This window comes from Lycium ferocissimum, chromosome 9 (assembly GCF_029784015.1).
Source record: "Lycium ferocissimum isolate CSIRO_LF1 chromosome 9, AGI_CSIRO_Lferr_CH_V1, whole genome shotgun sequence".
Taxonomy (NCBI): Eukaryota; Viridiplantae; Streptophyta; class Magnoliopsida; order Solanales; family Solanaceae; genus Lycium; species Lycium ferocissimum.
In genome coordinates this window covers 11,435,327-11,453,128 of record NC_081350.1, presented here as the reverse complement: position 1 = coordinate 11,453,128, position 17,802 = coordinate 11,435,327, and the positions used below count along the sequence as shown (strand labels likewise).

Sequence of the window (17,802 nt, the reverse complement as noted above, 5' to 3'; positions counted from 1 at the left end):
TAATGATTTTTGACAAGCATGATTTACGTTCGAGGTAAGTTTTATGAGTTCGAGTTCTTGTATTACCATTTTGTCCTCTTTATTTCGTATGATTCGATTCTTGTATTCTTGCTTTACATACTCGGTACACCTTCGTCGACCCGCTTTTTTCGGGGTTGCGTTTCGTGCCACGCGAATACTCCCGGGTAGTGAAGATTTTAGTAGAAGACGTTCAGTGATTTAGCGAGCTCCATTTCTTCGGAGTCTTTGCAAGGTGGTTATCATGTCATGGTTTCATGTTACCGGGTTAGAGACTTTGCGAACGGTGTTGTGGGTATGAGATGTCGGTTATGTAAATAGCTATGTAAGCGGTATACTATTATGCGTTGTGTTATAAGTTTCGTATATTTGCAAGATTTTATTTGATTCAAGGAAAAACGAAAAGCACATTATTCTGCGATAAATTTTTGTTATGTATATTTGTGTCATGATTTGAGAACCAGTGTGAGTATGACTATTATGGGAGTCCGCGGGTTCGCTCGGCCCTAAATAAGAGTCGGGTGCCCGTCATACAACGGAAATTAGGGTGTGACGGAACCCGAGCTTATATGGCGGGTAGAATATAGTAAACATGTATATCCTTATATAACGACGCGCGCGCCGCTGCGGTTGGGTACGAATAACAATAATAACCACGAGCCTTGGTAGGGCCGAGTGCACTAAGCCTTGGTAGGGGCGGGTACGTAAAACCTCGAACCTTCGTGGTCGGGTAGGCTATATAAATACTATATGTATGACATCTATATGAGTACGATTATGCTATATATATTACATCTTTATGAGTACGACTATGTTAAGATTATGTAAGTGCCAAGTAAGGGCTATAAATACGCAATGTATATGATATGAGCATGAATATGAAAGGAGACATGAATACGATCATGAAAGTAGATACGGAAAGGTAAATGAGCAAGAATACAAATGTATGCACACGAGTATGAAATAGAAATGGAACGTCCCTATGGAAAGCAGGTAAGTGCCATGATGATGATGCTATTATCTCCCCGGTATTATTTCGGATGTTATCCTTTATGCTTCCATATTGTGATCATGCTTTACATACTCGATACATTCTTCGTGCGCGTCCTTTTGTTTGTGAATTTGCGTCATGCCGCTGGTGGCCGGGGAGAGACGATTTGATCCATGCATTTGTACTATCTCGGGGACTACGCGGAGCTCCATTTCATTCGGAGGCGCAACTTTTGGTATATATATTCTTTTGTGTATATATTCATGGGCACGGCGGGGTCTGTCCCGCCCGTATGACATGATATGATGTACCCTTCTTAGAGGCTCGTAGACATTGTGTATATGGTTAGATATGTTCGGCCTTGTCGACCTATATTTGGGATGTTATTTTGTTCGCCTTGTCGGCGCATGTACCTGTATATGGGCATAGATGTTGTTGATGATATAAATATGTTATTGCCCGATGAGCTTAGAATGATGACGAACGAAAAGTATGATGTAATGATGTGGCTCACTTAGAATGTGAAGTATAAGTATGAAAAAGGGGTGCCCGGGTGGGCTAGCACCGGGTGCTCGTCGCGGTCCCCAAGTCGGGTCGTGACATAGAGCTACTGGGTCCTGACTCAGTTTATGTAGCAATTGAGAAGTTGAACCTTATTGTGCAACGACTCAAGACATCTCAGAGTCGATAGAAGTCGTAACGGACATGCAACGTCGTGAGCTAGAGTTTGCGGTGGGTGAGAAGGTGTTCCTAAAGGTGTCACCAATGAAAGGAGTTATGCAGTTTGGTAGAAAGGGTAAGCTTAGCCCTCGTTTTATTGGCCCTTACGAGATTATGAGAAGAATTGGGAAAGTGGCTTACGAGTTGAAGTTACCATCTGAGATGGCTATGGTGCATCTTGTGTTTCACATTTCGATGTTGAGGTTGTACAAGCCTGATCCTTCTCATAACTTGAATCATGAAGAGATTGAAATCAATGAAGGGCTGTCTTATGAAGAAGAACCTATCAAGTCTTGGCTCGTCAAGTTAGGAGGCTGAGAACGAAAGATGTGGCTTTGGTTAAAAAAATAAGTATTTTTAGCTACCTTGATCAAAATAGGCTACTAGGCTCAAGCTTGGGTTTGGTGTGGCTCGTTCTATAAGTAGTTGTGGTCTGCTCGAGTTTTGGTATCTAACCAAGTACGGATGAGAAAGTCTACTTGGTCAAAGACAAAACTTATTTTGTAGGCTCAAGTACAACAACAATAACACATCCCGGTGTATTTCGCGAGTGGGGTCTAGAAAGGGTAGCATGTATACACACCTTATTTCTACCTTGGGAGAGTAAGGTTGCTCCCAATAGACCATCGGCTCAAGGAAAAGTATTTCAAAGCAGTTCGAGAATAGAAATGACGAAAGTGAAGACGCCACGACAAAATACTAAAGAAAGCATGACAAAGCATTCTGAAAAATGAACAGATTTTGTAGGCTCTCGTGTTATTAATTAACTTGAACTTAAAATATTAAACTGTTGATAAATTAACAATCTTGTACTCTACTTCTTATTTAAGCATTTTAAATAAACGGTTAATCATATTGCAAATTAAGCATACTTTTTGGTAACATGAAATTTAACTAAAATTGTTTTAATTCAATTATATTTGAATTTTTTTAGATTAACTTCATTATGTTTATATTTTCTAGTCAATCAACTTAACACGGATTTTATGTTTGTTAATAACGTTATTGTAACCTAAACAAACATTTAAGAGCCAACTCGAGTCAATCTCTATTACGTCATGGCAAAGATGGATTGAGTTAGACACAACTCGATAGGAAAAAAGAAAAACAAATGCACCTTAAAGTTGTTTGAATACAAACTCCAATTAATCGGGTGATCTATTACTCTCCTATACATATCAGAAGTGAATTTAGTACCACCCTGAGACATATAACACTACTCTCTCGATATGTAGTGCTTTACACTCGCACGACACATCGACACCACGTCATCGTCATGTCAGAATTCTTTTAGCTTTAATTTTTATATTCTTTTCCTTTTCTTTTCTTTATTCATTGATTTTTTTTTCTCTAGTTAATTATATTTTACTCGAATTAATCTCTAATTAACCATTGAAATTCTCCAATAATTATATTTCTTTCATCATTGAACCACCCCATACACCCCCATCTCTCAGCTCACCAGAATCACTATACTTGCCGCCACCGATTTCCTTGCTCTTCACCACTTGCAGCAAATCCATCACAATACCACCTTCAATTCCTTCTTCTTCACCACCTTAACTCCTTCTTCTTTGCCACCCATCACCAGCAAATCCAACACCATACTTTAATTTTTCTTTTTAAAATTTCAGAATTGAAATGAATAAATTATAATCAGTTCATAGAAGAGGTGGACATAAACATGAAGAAGAAGAGAGTGGATATTAAAATGTAGAAGAAATAGGTGCGGCTGTGAGGGTGTGTAGATGAAGAAGAATGGTGGGATCCCAAAACTCTGTATTGTAGGGGGGTAATAAATCGTCGATTAATTAGGGCAAAAGACATAGATTGACCCTCAAACTATACCCGAAATATTGATATCACACTTAAACATTCATGGTGACCTAGTACATTCCTGACCATCTAAAAAGTGTATTTATTTACCCCTGAAAGCTGATGTGGCACAAAATATAATTATTATTATAAAATAGGCGCGTTTTATTCAAAATTACAGCAAAGAAATAAAGAAATTAATTTTTGTAACCCCCCCCCCCCCCGATCAAACTCCACCACCAACCGCCCGAAACCACCACGGGCACGGGCACCTCCTCAGTCCATCCGGAACCCTCTCTGCTTGGTCAATGATTTCTCCAACCAACCAAAGCAACAACCCTCCATTAGTATACTTGTGAAATTTCCCACTTAAAATTAATAATAACAGATCTGTTGCCATTGATGTAACGTTGATAGCAGCAGTAGTAGTAAAATTACTAATACTCCCTCCGTTCAAATTCATTTGTCCACAAATGCAAAAAGATTCCATCTTTTTTAAGAGGCAGTGTTGATATTTTGCTAATTTTGGACTGAAATTCGGGGCATGGAGAAAATTCGATTCGTTTTGCAGCCATGACGTTGTCATCTTCTCTTTTTGCTTCATTTTACAGATGTAAGCCTCAACTTCAGTTCGGTCACTTTGCATTCTTACGGTCCGAACCCTGATCCGATTTGATGGAAATCCAGTTCATATTTAGCTCAAAAGACTGAACTCAAAGTTCGTTGGCGTGGGATATGACAGGGGTGGGTGGGGTGAATTAGTGATGAAGAAGGTTAATTATGGTGGGGTTAATGGTTAATTAGGGTAAATATAATTAACAAAAAGCAATCTATTAATAAAGAGAGAAAAAAGGAAAAGAAAACAAACTCAGACATGGCGTTGACGTGGCGCCAATGTAGCGCGCGAGTGTAAATCACCCCATCTTATGAGAGTGGTGTTATAGCTCTCGGGGGTAAATAAGTACACTTTTTAGATGATCATGTGTGTAATAGGTCACCATGAAAGTTTAAGTGTGATATCGACATTTCAGGTATAGTTTGAGGGTCAATCTATGTCTTTTGTCATTAATTAGAGGATTTATTCGACCAACTTTAGGATGTATTTGATGTCTTTTCCCCCGCTAGATACATCTCTGTCCAATCTATGTGATACACTTTTTTTTTTTAGTTTATTCAACAAAGAATGATACATTTTTATATTTAAAAATAATTTGACTTAAAATTTTCCCTTTTACCCTTAATGAAATGATTTAGGATCCCACAAATATCTATGTTGCTCGGACTCTTTAAATATATCGACTAGTGCGTTCAAATCCTAAAAAAGTAGTGTATTTTTTTAGGATCTCACCCGGGTAGGACAACATTTTTGGAGAGTCCGAACAACTTGGTTTATAACTTGTTTTTGTTTTAGACCATAAATTTTAAAAATCTTCCTTTATTTTTAAACTTGATGCCCAGTCAAATTATTGGGTCGGAGGGATTATAAAATAGTATTAACTTAGGCTTAATGCATATGCAGCCCCTAAACTTCTCCTTTTTTTTATTTTGGTACTTCAACTAAGTATTGTTCCTAATTGAACACCTGAACTCATCCTCAAGTAGGTCTATCAAACCCTTTAAATCTGATTTTTATTAGAAGCAAAAATTAAATTATGGTAATGGAGGTGAAGTAATATTTTGTACGTGTGGTAAGCTTTTCTTTAGCTCATGGAGGTGTCGGTTTCTGCTAGTTCTGCTCTTTCACTGTCAGCTTAATTAAGAGGCTATTCTTTTTTTCCCTCTCAATTGCTGCTAATCTTAGCTAAAAGATGACAAAATTAAATTAGAGAATATATTAGCATGTTACTACATTAAAGATAGAATACTATATAAGTCAGATTATGTTTGATAGACACACTTAAGAATGAGTTAAAGAAGTTCAATAGGAACAACACTTATTTAAGGTGCCAAAATGAAAAAAATTGTACAAAGTTGCGGGGCTGCATATGCATTAAGCAATTAAATTAGGTAGGTACTAATATGTAGCATAGGAGATTGAATCGGACTCACCTTGTTGTCTCGGGCGGATTCACCAATAAGATCAAACAGCAAGTGAAAAGGGAACTCAACTCATCTATTAGTACTCTGATCCATTGCTGGAATTTGCAAATCGAAAACATAAGCCAATGGAGTCATCGCATGCCGTCGGGGGGAACGGAATAATAAACCCTAAATCACCGGCCAACGGTGGGGATGAGTCAAAACAAAATCTGAATCAAGTCATTAATTCAATCGACAAAACCCTAGGAATTCTCCACCAGCTCTATCTTACCGTCTCTTCTTACAACGTTTCCTCTCAACTTCCCCTTCTTCAACGCATGTAAGTTATTAAACCCTTGTTTTTTTTTTTTTGGGGGGGGGGGGGGGGGGGGGGGTGGGGAAACTACGCTCTATGTCTACTAGGAGAAAATATTTACGCCATGTAGCCCATATTGGGGTATAAACACCCTTTTATACACTATAATACAAGGTTGATACATTATGTATATTGCTTTCCCCACAGGTATAATGTTGTATAATATTGGGCTACGTGGCGTAATATTTACTTTTGAAAATTTCCCTTCTTTTTTAGCTTTGTACTTGGGCTAGTCTTAAATTCACGTTGGATTTTGGTTTAATTTGATTTTTTTTTGTTTACTTGTTTATTTGGGTTTAGGAATAATCTTGTGCTTGAGCTTGATAATATGGCGAAATTGGGAGAAAAATGCAATATTCAAGTGCCTATGGAGGTTCTCAAGTAATATTACTATCTCTTTATGTTTTACTTATTTTTATTCTAATTATTTATGTGTGGTAATTTTCGTGCTGTAGCTTGATTGATGATGGGAAGAATCCAGATGAATTTACAAGGGATGTGTTGAATAGTTGCATTGCCAAGAACCAAATCACTAAAGGGAAAACTGATGCATTTAAGGTTAGTTTTTTTACTTCAATATTGTTTGCTGTACCTTTTGACTTAATGGATATCTGGAAGTTTCAGAAAATTGGATTGCTTTTGGCTTTAACAATTTATCCTGAATCTAGTTATGAACAATTTATTGTGTTTTGGTGCCTGTTTTAGTCTGTTAGCATAGCTAAAGATTCCAAGTTTGAAAGTGAATGACTAGTGGCAGAGTATAAGATCAGTTGTATGTCATTTTGAGATAGAATTAGCCAAAATGAAGAGTGTTCTAAATGAACAAGAAATAGTAAGGTAAAAATTTAAGAAGTATAGTACAAGAATTGAAGGAACGGGGACCTCTTTTTCAGAAAGTGTGAGCTTTTCATCTAACTAATGGTTCTGGAAACTTATGTTAGGTCAAGTTCAAATACTAACTAATGGTTCTGGAAACTTATGTTAGGTCAAGTTCAAATACTAAGGACCTCATAAATGCCCCTTCTTTTGAGTCATTTTCCCTGACAATGTGCCGTGAATAAACTTGATACATGATTTTATCTTAACGTAACAACATCCTGGCTGACCTTATGGACTATGGTGACCCTATAAAAAATAAACTGCCTCTAGATAAGCTGTCAGTAAATGGGGATCTACTACATATCAGTCATGAGTTTTTGGTACTTGTTTTTCAGCTCGTTTTAGGGGAAAAAGATACGTTTTTGAGGGCTGTTCTAGTTTTTTCTCCATCTCGTTGTTGCTCTTAAAGCAAATTTAAATCTTAGACTTAAGGATTTATAATTGTCAGTTAAATAACTGCTTGATTGGTTTAGGGTAGGTAAGAATCTAAATCTGTTAGAGCAAGCTAAAGCTCAATCATTAGATTTATTCAATAGTGGATCTAATTGGATAATGAGGATTCGTATTGGCGATCCCGACTAGTTTAGGATTTGAGAGTTAGTTGTTACTGTTGTAGCGAATAACTACTTGAATGAAAGAACTAGCCCTACAGCAGCTAAAGACTTTAAAATTAATGAGGTAAGGGATATTATTAATCCAACTTTAGAATGGCAGTACTACTGGAATCAATTTACTATATTCTGCTATGATGCTGCATGGATGGTGCCTGCTATAAGATATTCCTATAAGAACTTTCTGATATGCATAGGGAACTTTACTATGCAGCTTTGATGGGAAAAAGATGGAGAAAGTTCTCTCTTTTTCTGAGAAGGAGATAGAGAAAGTTACTTTGGGTTTATCATTTTCTCTTCAGTGTACAATTTTGAGAGCGTCAACTTAGTCAAAAATTTGATATGCTACCTATCACCCACATATCCATCCCCTCCGAAAAATAATTATATCAATCTTGTTTACTGATTCATCTGCACGTGAGAGGGCTTCCGCATCAGAAAAATCCCGCGGATATGGTTAACCTTCCTGCTGATTATACAACAGCAACTACTACATTTCTAATTTCTGTGAAATGGTTACATTCTTGGATCCCTTATATTATGGTTTCATCCTAGGGCATTTGTCCGTGTTTCACGACTAAATTTCCCCTCCAAATTTGAAAAGCCTTGAATGTACGAGTTCTTTACTCGTGAAAAGGAAACAGAAACCGGCAAACACTTATTCCTACACTGTGCTGCCATATCACAGTTGTTGCAGACATTTCTGAATTCTTTGGGCACTAAACGGGTAATGCCAAGTTCTACAGCAGAGCTAATGTCTTGTTGGAGTACGTCTTTCTAAGCATCTTAACAGAGCATGGAACACAGTAACAACAAAGAAATAATCCTGAAGATTTTTCAAATCTGATTGTATTTCGTTGATAACTTTGTGGTGTAAAATGGAATTGATAGAGAATAGTGAAACCCTGTTACAGTTCATTGAATCTTTTGTCTGGATAGTTGGTTCTTTTCTTTAGCTGTCTTTTTGAATGTGATCAAAGTACTTTCTTAGTGCTGGTTTTTGACATCAATGCCATTTTTTTTAAAAACGTATTGAGTTCTTACTCTTCTGTCACAGGGTTTGCGAGGGAATCTCTTGGAGGAGCTTGAACAGGCTTTCCCTGAGGAAGTGGAAGCTTACAGAGAGATTCGTGCAGCTTCTGCAGCTGTAAGTTCTGTCTGCTTGTTCATTACTTCGGATATACTATGAGCATTTTCATTGTTCATGTTAATATACCAAGCTTGCTTCTCTGACTAGCTATCAAGTTAATGCTCCATGGACCGCCATCTTGTAGATTCAGCACAAATTTCTTGATCTAGGAAAAGTAGATGGCCATCATCATGATATTTCTGGAAATATAAGGTCCTCGAACTGGCAGGGTTAATGAAGACCTAATCTCTTCTAGGTTGATCTGGGAATGTTTGGGACTCCATTCAAGGATGACGCATTCCTACATTGTACTATAAAGAATGTCGTCTCATGTGTAAAATGGAATTGATAGAGGACATATTTATTTTAACATTCAGCACGTCCCTCATGTGTAGGTATTTTTCCCCGGCCAAGCACATCGGAATTCTTTTCAGTTATAGGGTGCCAATAAGACTTGAACCTAGGACTTTCCTTCAGGGGAATAATTAACTGGTTTTATCAAATTGTTAGGAATATTAGGAATTTATGCTCTGTGTATAGCCGAACAAACATATTGCTGGAGTTTCAGCTTACAGTTTCTAGTGCAACTTGGCAATATTGCAGTGTTAACTCAAGGAACACGTAAAAATCACCTTAGAATGTTTTAGATGCAGTCTCTGTGCAATTGATGCGTCTTTGTGCAGTATCTTGTGAAAGACTGTTAAATACTGTCTTGTTCATTTTTTTATGACACTGTTGATATGCTTTGATTATAGAGCTATTTTTGAAACTTCTTTGATTATAGAGCTATTTTTGAAACTTCTGCGTACACTGTTGCTAGTTTCTGGTTGTTGTAGCTGACATTTTACGTTGTTTTCATGTAAGCAGGAAGCAAAACGCTTGGCTCAAGCTCAAAGTCTATTGCCAAACGGAGATGTAAAGGTGAAGCCTGAAATATAACAAGCTAAATGATGAAGTTCGTACTTTACTCCTCAGGATACTTTAGGCTTTAGCATATTTCCTTAATGGGCTTCAACGTCCATGCTTGTTCAAGTAGCCTTTTAATTTTCAAGAATGTAAAATGTATGTAATTGATTTATGTATCATGGATAAATTTCATAATTATGATGTGTAATCAACCATCGCTCGGCTTCTCTCCCCAGGGAAACTTCCAGAATAGAAAATATAGATTGTCCAATTAGTGCAACATGTGGAAGGGTGGGAGAAGAAGGATTAATAGTAGAGTTGTCTGGGCTCATCTAAATTCATCCATTGTGTTGCTGAAAAATGTTTGGTGTAAATGTTAATAAGCCCGTGACGTCATTAGAATTAAGAGTTTAGTTCGTTCTCTGAATTTCATGCACCACACATGAGCGGGAAATTGACTTCATCGATGGGAGTGGAGAACGATCTAACTAATGAGGTAGTTTCTTGCAACGAGTTTTTAAACTTTGAACCACGTCTGCAGTTTTGTGGACTGACATGGATATTCATTCAGGTAATGTTATCTGTTGATGCATCAGATATGAGTAATTTCACTCTTGCAGATGATCCTTTTAAGAGAAATATCCACGTCACGTGGACTTGAAATTAGTTGCATGAGCCAATTGTTTCATATGATCATAACTGCACCTTTGTGGACTTTAACATCCTGATATCACTTCAAATAACCTTAATCCCAAGTGACTAAACATCCTGATAACACTTTAAAGTAATGCTAGAGAAATCAAGTGACTAAACATCCTGATAACACTTTAGAGTAATGCTAGAGACATCATTCCTCCTCCGTATGATGAGAGATTGCCAGTGACGTTAATATTCTACTGTTCGGACTTGGGAGTCCAGTCACCAATAGAGCGAAGAAGGCAAATGTCATAGGTAACTATAGTGAGTTAGGGTTTGAGTCTGAGGGTGGGGTATATCATATTAAAAAAAAAAAAAATCAGCTTCTTGAAAAATTAGAGGGAAGGGAGACCAATGATCGACATACATTTATAAAAGTACGCACTTATTTTTAGGATTACTAAAGTTTGAAATCACACTCTGATGGTGGCCTCGGTGTCGAGGAACATGTGCAAGGCGCAACTCGTTTAAATCATGAGGTGCGAGGTGTATACGCAACAACTCGTTTAGTGAGGTGGTACAAAAGAAAGATGACGGGCAACTAAATTCTACTCCTTCCGGTTCAAAAAGGGTATCCACTTAATTTTTACTTTTTGGTTCAAAAAGAGTGTTCACTTACCAAACAAGAAAGAATTAACTTTATTTTTTCAGATTTGCCTTTATTAAGTGTTGAGTGATCAAATCCCAATACCTATTTATTAGGGATAGTTTAATCAAATTACCTATTTTTTACCTAAGAGTTAGTATTTTTTTAAGGAGTATGCACACTCTTTTCGAACTGGAGGGAGTATCAAGCAATCCATGTACAAGCTCATAAGCCATGGGCTCGTGATTCATAAGCAATATACCTGCCAATGTGCTTTAGTTACCACAATTTGCTTAGCCCAAGGAAGTGCATCTATTTATTTAGGGTCATTTGCACTTTTGTCCCTATTTTGTGCTGGTTTTAAACTTTTATACCTCAAAACAAATAGTAACTTCTTTGCGGGGTATAAATTTATATTATCACATCATAATATCCACAAGTTATGCTTCGCGTCCATTAAAGAACTTAATGCCGGCAGGCATAAGTTCAATTTTGAATGACAAAATTAAAGAGCAACCCATTTAAAAGGATTCTTGTGGATTAAAGACCGCGTGCAATTAAATCAATGTTTATTTATGGTCTAATGAGTGATTACATCATACATGGTCTAATGAGTGATTACATCATACATGTGGCTGATACGCCCCAGGGAAAATGATTCTTGTGGATGTAGTTTTAAAGTGTTCCGGGAACACTATTTCTGCATTCAAAAGTACTTGGGATTATGTAAAAGGATTTTGCTTATTAGGCACCTCAAGTTTAGGTGGTACGTTTAATGATTCGTTTGATCCAATGGCTCAGTTAAAATCATTTTTTTTTTTCTTCTTTTTGGTATCGGGCTGACCCGCTATGAACGAAAAATATCAGGGTGATATATAATTACAAAATATTAAGTAAAATTTTCACAAATAGCTACCTTTTAGCTGCTTCTAATAAGCTATAACTACAAGTTCATTATTTACAATTCGTAGCTGGTTTTTCCTATATTTAGGTCCTGGACGCGTCGCATAAATATAGCCAAAATATAGACTAAATACACGAAAGCTCGTTGAGCAAATAATGCCTCTTGTTTAAGGAAAAAAAATCTTTTTCAAACTAACAAATGTAACTGCTTTTAATGTTCCATAAATCACGCAACTGTTTTTAATGTTCCATAAATCACGCAAATCTCATTCTCTTCCATATCTAATCACATATCTCATTCAACATCTAATCATTCACATAAAATTTGAATTCAAAAACTTTCTTCATATTTTTTCCCAAAATATAACTAAAAAAAAATCTCTTTTTAATGTTCCATAAATCATGCAAAGCTTGATTTGTTCATCAACTGAATTGCATAATGACAAGTTGAGATTGTCTCCTGATGCTATGACCATTGGTTTTGTGTTCGTTATTAAAAATATTCAATGAAATTATATTATTAAAAATCAAAAATATTAGTTATTGAGTGCAATAAGCTGATATTGAATATTATTTAGTAACTTTAATAAGATGGGAAAACTTGACTCCATAAAAAAACTTTAATCCCTAAGGGTGGCTTTTGATTCAACGTATTTTATCCGTATTATGATTGTATTTTTTAGTGTATTCTAATTGATCCGTAAGATTTGAATCGTAATGAATATATTTACAATATATTTCACTTGTATTTTGTATGTATTTTAGAAGTATTAAAATTGTTCTTTAATTTTTGAAGTATATTGTACAGAAAAATGGATTTTATGGTTCAATAATGAATTCAAGTGTATCATGAATATATAGAGAAAATGCATAGAATTCTTCCTGGTTCATCAATAAAATATAGTGAAAACATGTAGAAAATACAAACTTGATATTGAAATGCACTTTGTAATTTTTTAGCAGTAACTATACAAGAAAAATATAAATGTAATAAAAACATAATTCAAATCTACGATTAGACTATACAACAAGCGGGATCATTACCAAAATACATAAAACTTCTTCTAAAATCTTCATAAAAATAATGTCGCAATGTTGATGTTATACATCAAAAAAAGTTGGAGAAAAAAAAACAACTTAAAACATAAATCAAGTTCATGTCTACAAATCTACTCCCGAACATCTACTAAAATCACCGCATCATAATCAACGGTAGCCTTGACAGGTATTGGTGGTTGCTCGTTATCAATAAATGCATTCAGGATTGTCTTGTCGATTTGCGTCGTATCTCATACGGAGAAACTTTGCATCAATTTCATTTGGAATGCGCAAGATATCCGAAACTTTACATTAACAAAACATGAAAAAATAACAAAATAACAAATTAACCACAATAAATAACAACACATTCAAGATATCTTGAAAATATACTATAAATATAATGCAAATATATCAATGTCAAATGCAACCGTGGTTGTCACTACAACAAGCAGGTGGTGTCGTAAAAATACACTTCAAATACATTGAATATATACTACAAAATATACTTTGATAAAAAGTAAATACAAATTCAAAATCACATAAATTTACAAGTAACAAATTAGGTAGAAAAAATATATCACACACAATTAAAAACACAAACTAATTGAAATAATAAAAAATACAATAAAAATATACTTAAAATGTACGCAAAATACGTATCGGTGAATTGAAAAACAGAATTAACTAAAAGTTCAAAACACCAACTAATTGAAATAATAAAAATACGACAAAAATATACTTAAAATGTATGCAAAATATAGATCTGGTGAATTGAAAAAACGGGAATTAACTAAAGTTCATCAAAAAATACGATAAAAATATACTTAAAATGCAAGTAAAATACATATCTGGTGAAGTGAATCATTAATAAAAAAAATACCTCTTGGAGAACATGAATATTTTTACTCTTGTCCAATAACAAAAACTTCAGATCTGTATTCAAAAATTCCGGTGGCCGGCGGCGGAGGGCATCTAGGAACAGTCATGGCGGTTAAATGATTTGGTCTTTAATATTTTCTGTTCAAATAGGCTGATCTTTTTAATTGCTACATATATGACCGTGTCAAATAGGCTGGTCTTTGTAATTGCTACAAATCTGACCATGCAATTGCTACAGATCCGACCGGAAAGAGAAGACGACCGACGCCGATCGATCACGCGAGAAGACGGTGGTCTAAAACGACATGAGGATGAATGATACATGGATCCCTCAAAACAAAAAACAAAAAACCTTTAAACTTCCACTGAATACAGGGAAAGATGAAAATCTGTGGCTTAGTAAAGCCCAAAAAGAAACAAAGATGATGAGGGAGAACACAAAAATAACAGAGAATCTTACATATTTTAGGAAATAGAGTTGAATTTTGGGGGTAAAAGGTTGAAATTAATGAGCAGTTAATACAAAGTAAAAAAAGAAAGTGAAAAAAATCAGAAACTGATTTGAAAAGCACGAAATTAGGGGAGATGGGGAGTTAGAAACGTGTATATTTAGAGGAAAGAGAGAGGAGAGAGAGAAAGTGTGCGGCTAAAAAAAATAGGGGTGTGGGGAGTGGTAAGTTAATTGGTAGAAAAGTGGGTAGCTATAAGTTGTAAAAATATAATATTATAGCTACTAAACTTAATTATTAAAAAGTATAGTTATGTTCCATAAATATGTAACATAGTATGCTATGCCAAGTAAAATTTACAAATATTAATCTCGTACTTCTAGGATACATGTAGGACTTAAAAGTCCAGTTACAACTTGATCCAAAACCTAACTCTTTGCAAATAGAGCCGTCAAAATGAGTTTGGCTATGAAGCCAGCCCAACCCAACCTCTCATTGGATGGGTGAGGCTGGGCTAAAAAAATTCAGCCCATTTAATACTTGAGGCTATTAAGCCTGGGCAATTCGCAGAATTGCCCTTCTTTTGGGGTGATCTTTAAATTTTGCCCCTCATATTTGAAATCTTTAAATTTTTTCATTAAAACATGGTTCCAAGTTCGAACCCAATACGGTCAAAATTTTAAAAAAAAATTCGCAAGGCGAGTTTAAATTTCGCTATGCCCCCATTTCCAAGATACACTTGTGAAGGAATTACCAAAGTTATGTCGGACCGGACATACTTATATATATGGGCGGACTTAGCTGTTGTATCGGTCCCAAGACAACTTGATAATTCCTTCACAAGCTTTATGCCGGGGTCCCCTCTAAAAGTTTGCCCATTAAAAGTATGCCCCCACCGCATAAATTTGTGAAGGAATTACCAGTATCATGCGGACCCGCTCTTATGCTTTATGGGCAGACTTGGCATAATTATAACGGGTCTGGCATAACTTTGATAATTCCTTCACAAGTTTATGACGGGTCCGGCATAAAAGTTTACCCATTAAAAGTATGCCCCTACCGGCATAAACTTGTGAAGGAATTATCAAAGTTATGCCGGACCCGGCATACTTATGCCAAGTCTGCCCATAAGGCATGAGTATGCCGGGTCCGGCATAAATTTTGTAATTCCTTAACAAGAGTATGCCGGGTCCGGCATACACGCGACCCAAACCTTGCCTTGCAATTTTTTTTTTAATTTATGCTTGAGCGGGGGTTCGAACTCAGAACCTCATGATTTCTGCGTGAAAGCTCAAAGTTGCAATGCGAAGGGCAAAAATTAAAGACCAGCAATATGAAGGGCATAATTTAAAGACCACAAATATGAGGGGCAAAATTTAAAGACCACCCCAAAAGAAGGGCAATCCGCGCAAAAAAATGATTAAGCCTAGACTGGTCTCTAGCCTCATGAGGCTGGTCTGGCCCTTGAGGCCAAAAATAAATAAAATAATTTATTAATTTTAACATAAAAATATAAAATAAAAGAAGATACAAAACTTAAAATATTTCTTTAGAACTGACCATAACAAGGCTAGAGGTTCTTGTAGAATCAGGCTTTTATTTTTATTTTTAGACTTTAAACTATTAGCTAGTCATGTAAACTTTTGAGCTCTTATTTGGCCCCACTCGCACTTCTTATTTTGAAGTATGGATGGATGCAACTAATAGTCTAATACAGTTTTGTGTATATATTGTTTGGACAAACTAGTAATATATAGCCACATGAAAATCATATTCATTAATTAATATTATGATGAATTCAAGAAAGCTATGTTCTTTATTTGCATAAAACAATTTTATTAAAACTCTTATACTTACCTCAGGCTCTTTAGTTAATTTAGTATTTGTGTATACACAAAAATACTAGTGTCGATGCATCAAAAATAAAATTTAGGCGAAAATGTGACGACTTTAGCTCTTCAAATGAAATTAACAATTATATAACTTTTAGCACATTTTATTCTTTAATATTTAATAATTTTAAAAATAATAAACCTTATTCACATCTAACAATTAAAATTTCTTCCTCCAAAATAACTATCTCATAATTATTATTTTTCTTAAAAAAGGCAAGCCAGCCTGTAGCCCCCTTAGGGTTGGGTTGAGCTGATATTTTGCCTTTAAAATGAAGGGTTGGGCTGGGCTTGGCTATTGCAGTCTCCAGCCCACTAGGATTGGATTGGGTTAACCTGTTTTGAGTGTTCTATTAGCAACCATGAGACTCTTGTGGTTCTTAAAAATATGTAGTTGTTCTGTTTAGTATTTGAACTTCCTTAGCTTTCTGTTTTCTCTTCTTTTAATCTTTGGTTCCCTGACATTGCTTATTCTATTATAATTATTTATTTACATTGTTAGCGCAATAAAAAGAAAAAATAGAAGAAAGAAAACAATTTAGTACAAAAGTGCACATATAAGTTCGTGAGATTAGTGTGTTGCTCATTGTACTAGAGATTTTTATTAGGACACATGTAAAACAAACACATGAGCATTAAAGGAACGCAAAAGTTCTTCATTCAACTTAATTAATTTACTAGTGTGTAATTGTCAAATAAGCCGGGTTGGGTCAAAATTATAGATAAAGATGAGTAAAATTTAAGTTACTAGTACTTGTTTCACCACCAAAGATTGTTATAAAATGATTGAAATTTCTCACCCATAATTAAAGATTTCGCATTGGAACTTAAGGATGGAGTACTTTACGTCCCTCTAAAAAGTTTTGCATTTGAACTTAAGAATGGAGAACCTCTTGGTAGGAGCACTTATCCCCTCTAATCCATCTACCTCATGCATATTGGAATTAATTGGATCAATGAGTTCCAAATTGCATGTGCTGATCTATTAGCCCAAGATAGAATCAGGTGGAATATGAGTTGATAATCGTACGTACGGTTGGAAGTTTAAATCTTTTAGCTGGAGAATTAAGTATACTATTTAGATTCAACCAAATTGGTTGTCCTCTTTATTACTTCACAATTTTGACGTATCAATAAAATTTGACCCAAATTTAATTATGTTGCTCACCCAAGTTATCTGACATTGAATCTTTTCGTATGAGTTGTCTAAATCTAAACTTCTTGCGACGCCTCTATTTAAATGCAATCTTCGTAAAAACATGAGGCGAAAAGACGACTGCATTGCGTTCAAATCCCAAACCTCTAATTAAGGGTGAAGAATACTATCTGACCACCATCTTTGGTGATTCCAAAAGATATTAGCTAAGAAGTGAGGGAGCCACAATATGAATTGAAGATAGAGAATTGTTTTTAAAAATTAAATAAAAGGTTCTGGAGTATTTCTAGCCATAAAAGAACATTTTGCAACGTACTCTACGTTGAAGAACCCTTTTAATTCTTGAATCAAACTGATATTATAAAATCCATGCGGAGTAAGTTTTCATCTAGATGAACCTCCTCCTCCAAATAAAAAAGAAAAAAAAAAGAGTTCTATTTCTTCCATCTACCAACACATCTAACCCCTGCTCCCCTCCCCCCTCCCCACCCCCCACACACCCCACAAGTCCAACAAATAAAATAGAGAAAAGAAGAGTGATTTGACCATTTATTATTTTCTTTATTATAGAAGTTGGGCTCCAAGTTTTGCTCCTATAAAAGGAGTGTTATCTCTACATTCCAAGAACACACCAATTTGAGAAGAACTTAGTTGAGTTTATGTTCTTCTATAGAGAGTATTTGTAAGAGAATTGTGTTGGGAAACACTTGTGTGAACCCTTTATTGAAGTGATCTT

At 35.5% G+C, this 17,802-nt stretch overlaps 2 protein-coding genes across 2 annotated transcripts; both read left to right on the top strand.

Moving 5' to 3' along the window:
* The first annotated feature begins 1,714 nt into the window (after window positions 1-1,714).
* Window positions 1,715-2,047, top strand: LOC132031575 (uncharacterized). The gene has a single exon (XM_059421557.1). The coding sequence runs from the start codon at window positions 1,715-1,717 to the stop codon at window positions 2,045-2,047; it is 333 nt and encodes a 110-aa protein (XP_059277540.1).
* Window positions 2,048-5,687: 3,640 nt separating this feature from the next.
* On the top strand, window positions 5,688-9,679 carry LOC132029633 (mediator of RNA polymerase II transcription subunit 10b). The gene is made up of 5 exons (XM_059418920.1): window positions 5,688-5,903; window positions 6,240-6,320; window positions 6,395-6,497; window positions 8,487-8,576; window positions 9,426-9,679. Exons 1-5 carry the CDS (start codon window positions 5,710-5,712, stop codon window positions 9,495-9,497), a joined length of 540 nt encoding a protein of 179 aa, XP_059274903.1. The 5' UTR covers window positions 5,688-5,709; the 3' UTR covers window positions 9,498-9,679.
* The last annotated feature ends 8,123 nt before the right edge of the window (window positions 9,680-17,802 follow it).

Excerpts from the sequence above, each read along its gene's own strand:
- LOC132031575 (XM_059421557.1), top strand. The coding sequence starts at position 1,715 with ATGCAACGTCGTGAGCTAGAGTTTGCGGTGGGTGAGAAGGTGTTCCTA.
- LOC132029633 (XM_059418920.1), top strand. The coding sequence starts at position 5,710 with ATGGAGTCATCGCATGCCGTCGGGGGGAACGGAATAATAAACCCTAAA. Across the intron at positions 6,321-6,394 it reads GTGCCTATGGAGGTTCTCAA|CTTGATTGATGATGGGAAGA; the intron begins GTAATATTACTA and ends TTCGTGCTGTAG. Across the intron at positions 6,498-8,486 it reads GGAAAACTGATGCATTTAAG|GGTTTGCGAGGGAATCTCTT; the intron begins GTTAGTTTTTTT and ends CTTCTGTCACAG.